This window comes from Cyprinodon variegatus, unplaced genomic scaffold, assembly GCF_000732505.1.
Source record: "Cyprinodon variegatus isolate N-32 unplaced genomic scaffold, C_variegatus-1.0 Scaffold361, whole genome shotgun sequence".
Classification (NCBI taxonomy): Eukaryota; Metazoa; Chordata; class Actinopteri; order Cyprinodontiformes; family Cyprinodontidae; genus Cyprinodon; species Cyprinodon variegatus.
The window spans coordinates 288576-294527 of record NW_015150814.1 but is presented as its reverse complement, the minus strand read 5'-3'; the positions used below and the strand labels follow the sequence as shown (position 1 = coordinate 294527).

General features: G+C 37.4%; 1 protein-coding gene across 1 annotated transcript in view; it reads right to left on the bottom strand.

Moving 5' to 3' along the window:
• Nucleotides 1-4715: 4715 nt before the first annotated feature.
• Nucleotides 4716-5952, bottom strand: part of LOC107092001 (E3 ubiquitin-protein ligase TRIM39-like) — a 24139-nt gene continuing 22902 nt past the window's right edge. Inside the window, exon 11 of the mRNA XM_015386266.1 lies at nucleotides 4716-5952. This exon is cut by the window's right edge and continues 1 nt beyond it. Coding sequence (XP_015241752.1) covers nucleotides 5854-5952 — 99 coding nt within the window. The 3' untranslated portion in view covers nucleotides 4716-5853.

Sequence of the window (5952 nt, the reverse complement as noted above, 5' to 3'; positions counted from 1 at the left end):
ACAGTGCTGCCTATCATTTCTCTAGATAAAATCTAAGAACTGTACACTTTGACGTCATCAAGATTTGTTTAGTGAAAGAACAATGTTTGCACGTTGTTCTTGTGCACTCATGCTACACAACTAGTAGCATGAGTGCACTAGTAACTAGTGTGTGTGTGTGTGTGTGTGTGTGTGTGTGTGTGTGTGTGGGGGGGGGGGTACACAAGTATTTTTATATTTTTTTAACATAACTAACTAACTAACTAACTAACTGACTAACTGACTGACTGACTGACTGACTAACTAAACTAAGCTAAGCATGTTTTCTGGAAGATCTGTGTTTGTTTCCTCCCCTTTCTCTTGCATCTCTCCTATATCTCTCCTATCCCTCTCCTGACAAAAAATATAGATACATGAACAATGTGGGGTGCAAAATGTAGATTAAAAGCACATAGTTTTACAATTATTATGAGGTTGGATATATAAAATCACATTCATAGATTACATTTTCCTTTTTTTATGATAATAATGATAATATTTTACAATAATAAATTTGAAATATCAGCACTTTTAATAACATAAATATACTTTACAAGCTTATTAAAAGCTTTAAAATGCGGTGGAGGATCTTGAAGGGGATGTGCTGCTTTATGGAGCCAGTGAAGTTGTTTTAGGAGGTATGTAACTTACACTTTGACTTTTAAAGAAGTCTGTTGTGTCTCTCTTACTTTTTTCAGACACCCTCGCTGCCAGTCTAATAACCAAACACACAAACACGCACACATGAGACCAATGCAAGTGTGTGTATGGAGTGTGTATGACGTCATCCGTGTGCCGGACTGGAGTTGTGACAGGCAGTCCGGGCAAAGGCGGCTACGCTCTACCCCTTCTATGAATTGTTCAATTCCATTTAGAGAGCGAGATCATCTGTGGTAGTAGCACTAGACATCTTCCAGGCATGTGAGTAAAACTAACAACAGTTCAGCGGACAGGATGAATGAATGGTAGCTGGCACGCGCGGATGACGTCATACACACTCCGCTTTGGTTAAAAAAAATATAAAAAATATAACTGCGGATGTCTGGGGGTCAGTGATTCGCCTACATGTTATGAATGCTGGCGTACCATAAAGAATAAATTATGAACAACTTAGTTTGTGCCTTCAACTTGTTGCCCATAGGAAGATGTTAATTAGATTACAAAACCAAATATCATCGGAACAGCTCAAAATGACACAAAACTCATATGGGTGAGTAGAACATAATGTAATAACGTAAAATCAAGGGGCCAATGTAAAAAAAAAAAATGGTGTTCCCCTTTAAGTATACTTTTAAGGTATCTATACTTTACTTCATTACTTATTTTTCTTCCTACTTCTGACTCATTACATTTTCACACAAGTATCTGTACTTTCTATTCCATTTTTAAAAGAAACGTTTCTTGTTACTCATGTGCGCCATCCAATGCAGATCATTGGCACCATCCACATCTAGTGAAAACTAGTGTCATTGGATGAGTCATATAATGTAAACACTCATTGGTTAGCTATTCGTCAAATTTGTGCTGACGCCAAAGGAAATCATCAGGAGCAAGCAGGTGTTCGTCAAACTGTAAACAGGAATTGTCATGCCATGCTACAGTTTTGGATTCAGAAAAAGATGTTGCTCCCATTCTCCCAGAGTCCATACTTTCCTGTGTTTTTCTAAAAAACATACTTGGCGAGGACCCGAGTCCATATTTGTGTTCTTGTGAATTGAGTATCTGAATCTTCAGCTGTAGTTTTTGAATAGGTCCTAGTGCTAGACAATTGTTTGTGTACTGTAGCATAACATCGTTTCTTTGGACAGTAAAAAGTGCAGGGAACCAAAACTGACTTTTGAAAAAGTGCAAGGGACTTGTCCCCTGTGAACCCACACCCTGATGTGGTAATGACACATGAGATAGTTTCCCAGTAATTGGATTTGAAGTTTAAGTCATAAAGATCTTGAAGTAGTTTTTATTTAATGAGTTTATTTATTCTTTCATTATTATTTTTTAAATGTGGTTTCAATCTGGCTTGTTTATGAACAGTTCAAACCGTTCAGTGGTGGATGAATTAAATACAGACTAAATAACTGCATCTATGGAAGGCTGTATGTGAAAGTACAGGCCTTTAACAATTCTCTGCATACATTATATTTTATTTAGGATTTTATCATATAAGCCTTTGCCATTAAATATCCCAGAGTCAGCCTAAAAATTGATTAATTGCAGTTCAAAAGTAGAGTGGATATATTTTTAGAATACATCTAAAAATCAACATTCCTGTGAGATGAATGTTGATTCCAGTGCTGACTTTCATTTCTCTAAAAAACAAAAGTCACGTTTTCAAGATAAAATCTAAGAACTGTACACCTTGAGTTCATCAAGATTTGTTTATTGTAAGAACAATGTTTGCACGTCATACTTGTGAAGTTTTGCTGCATAACTAGTACATTGTGTTCTCTGACGAATGCTCAGACCATGAGAGATTTCTTCCTTTCTATAAATGACATTGTGCATAAAACTTCAATGGTTTTGGCTTTCTTTCACATAAAGATAGATTGTGATTTTTTAAATTTGGGTACCATACCTCCTTATATTGATATTCTTTTGTAACTTAGCTAATGTGACAAGGTACACAACAGAAGGTCTGGGTTGGATGCAATCATCAGGTTTTCACAATCTGACAGTATTCTCTCTAGTCTCTCTAAAGTTCCTTGGGATTACATGTGTTGTGAATTAGCGCAGCATTATGTTGTAATTTCACATGGAATTTTTCCTGGAAGCTAGCTGAAGTAGCTTTCCCCTTGTCCTGCCGTCAAAAGCCACTGACTGCAGTGTATCGTTGTACCAACCTGCTGAGGTTAGATGAGAAGACGGAGTCTCCTGCTTGAAAACAGAATTCCCCTTCGAGGATCCAGCGTTACAATGCCTTTACGGTCCAATCACGGGGGGATGCCCTTGTCGATAACCATAAGTTAACTACCTTGATTAAAGCCCATCAGATTCCGTTGCTGTTTGCCACAGACATATCTGAGACTTTCCCAGAGAACCGACCCGGTTTGGGAGATGGATTTGTGTGGAGCTGACATCCGAAGCTGCCTTCCCTGCTCCTTTCTTCCCCCTCATCTGGACTGCAAGTCGTCTCTCAGTTAAACCTTTCAGTATTCCATCTGATGCCTTAAATGAGGTGCTGAGCTTTGGCGAGCTAATTAAGTCAGGTTTCGCAAAGCATTTATTTGAAATTTGGTCACTTTACGTAGATGTTTAACTGTAAGTGTTTATAAAGAGCTCTGATCTCATGGTGTGAATGAATGTGGTGTGATTGGTGGGAATGAGTTTATGTGTTCTTTTTCATCTTGATTTTCTTGTTTCCACTTTTGTCCTGAGGTTAGTGTAGTAGAGTTGTTGAGGGTCCGTATACCTTTTGAACCGTATGCAACCACATGTTACGGGCGGCCATTTCCTGAGTTCTTGAAACCAATTGTTTGGAGTTTTGTAGTCTAACCTTTCCCTTCGGGATAGGGCTGGCCATTTTATGAGTTTGTAGTCCAACCCTCCCTTCCAAGATGGAAACAATAACTACTACTTACAGCTCCACAGTTTCTGACAACTTTTTTCTGTTGAAATGCCAACATCTAATCATTTGTGTAAAATTATTTTGGGATCTTCAGCAATTCCCTCAGATAGCTAACACTATTAGCTTTTCATAGAACTACTGTCATTTTCTGAATATAGGCCATTACTTTTTGGGGTTGATAGTCCGGTGCGGCTTTTCTACGGACTTTTCATGATTTTTGTGACAGCGTAAGAGGATTTGTTTTGGTTTGTCCGCTGTTGTACGGCACTACTTTGCCTGGCGGAAGGGCATGTGATCAGACACACAGTATTGATGGAAAAGAGTGGTATGTTGGTCATATGTCCATCCGCCAGGCAAAGTAATGCAGTACGTTTTAGCGCAAAAAGGAAACTAGATTAGCAAGAGTAAGGCGATTATTACAGGAGACGTAACGTCCATCAGGGTGCGGAAGACTTTGTGTCAGCAACTCCCTCCCTCCCATACAGAAGATAATAACAAATTTCCACAAACTCACATTTAGAAAAATAAAAGAATACTCAATTGGACCAGATGAGATCATTAATAATGATGATGTGCCTTTGACATTTGACCTGCCTCTCACTAGGATTGGTAATAGGCAAAGTTAATCATTCATCACAGTGAAAACGATGAGAACCATGAGAGAACGAATTTTACTTTGGTTCTGGGTTTCACACCATCCGGGTTAAACTACCAAGAATGATGAGATCTCAAGTGGCATCCCAGTTGAAATCAACAAGAAAGGGTGGATGCATGATCCGTACCATCAGCTCATTTGCGCATGCGCAACCAGATATGCATCCAGGTGTCCATAAATAATGTAATTATAATACGAAAATTATATATTTCTATCCTTAACTCACTAAAGAATGCTAGTAAATATATTTTCTTGCAAAAATTCTCTGCATACATTATATTTTATTCAGGAGATTATCATATAAACCTTTGCCTTTAAATATCCCAGAGTCTTTGTTTACTTACGGTTTAAAAGTAGAGTAGATATTTTTAGGACACATCTAAAACTTAATGCATGAACATTCCTTTGAGATGATAGACAAGGTGGCGTTTAATATTGCTAAAAAATAGTAGTCTTAACACAACTTTACTTTTAACTTCATCAAGAATTTATTTTGTGAAAGAACAATGTTTGCACGTCGTGCATGTGCAGTCATGTTGCACAACCAGTACATGGTTTTCTCTTCCTTTATAAAAAAAACTTTATTAACTTGGGTATCATACCTCATTATTTCAATACTCTTACAACTTAGCTACTGTGGCACACTAACCAAGGTGCATCATTGGGTGGATCCATAGTGACATGACCCCACAATGTCACACTAATTAATTCCTTAATTACTCAATCTTCATAAAATCAACAAACATCACAAAAGCTGTCAGCAGAAAAAAATGAAATTAACATTTAAATACGTGAAGCTATGCTTCTAATGCAGGAAAAACAAAAACATGATGGAAAGACAGAGAACGAGGATTAATAAGCTGTAAAACCAGATTATCCACTGTTACTGGCTTTGCTGCCAACAATGTTTGGTAACCAAGCATAAAAACTGGAGCACGAAGCTGCTGGTTCCAGGAAGATAAAGATGCAATAAACTCCAAAAGATTTACATAGACATTTAAAACAAAGGGCATCGCAGTGACAGAATACATACTGACAAATGCAGGTATGCAAAGTATTTGATGTACACTTGCTTTGCTTCATTTGAAAAAGCTGCAAGAAGCATGCCAGCAGTCTTTAAAATAAGGTCATGAAAATGCAAACTGTCAGTTGGTTCTTAAAGGAAAAGTCCGGTCACCAAGAAATAACCAATGGGTCATTATTTACACCTAAAACTAATCTGTTTGCATTGATTTAATGAATTAAGAGTTAATCAGTAAAAAAATAAAAATAGTATTTTTTCACTGAGTCCGCGACTGGCCATTTTAGCCCAAATATAGTAACACCTCACTACTAACATCTTCAAGCAGTGATGTAACGGCGCGGTAAGCCGAGCGCCAATTACTCTTAATTAAAATCACTTATCATTTATTGAAAACTATGTAATCATTTCATACCTAAAGTCCTTCCAAAAGTTTGTATTCTGAATATGACCGGACCTTTCCTTTAAGTTTTTCCAACATACTCAATGGGTTACTGATAATAAACATAAAAAAAATAAAAAACAGGCAAACCAAGTGTCTTGTAAAATTCTTTAAAGTGCTGTAAACTTCATTATATCTCTTTCACTGAATTAAGTTTAGTGCACTGCAGTCTCTAGAGTGAGCCCAGTTTCCACCGGACAGATAATCAGTGGCGCTGTGTTCCTCCCATTGTCATGAAGGCAGGGATTAAAGTA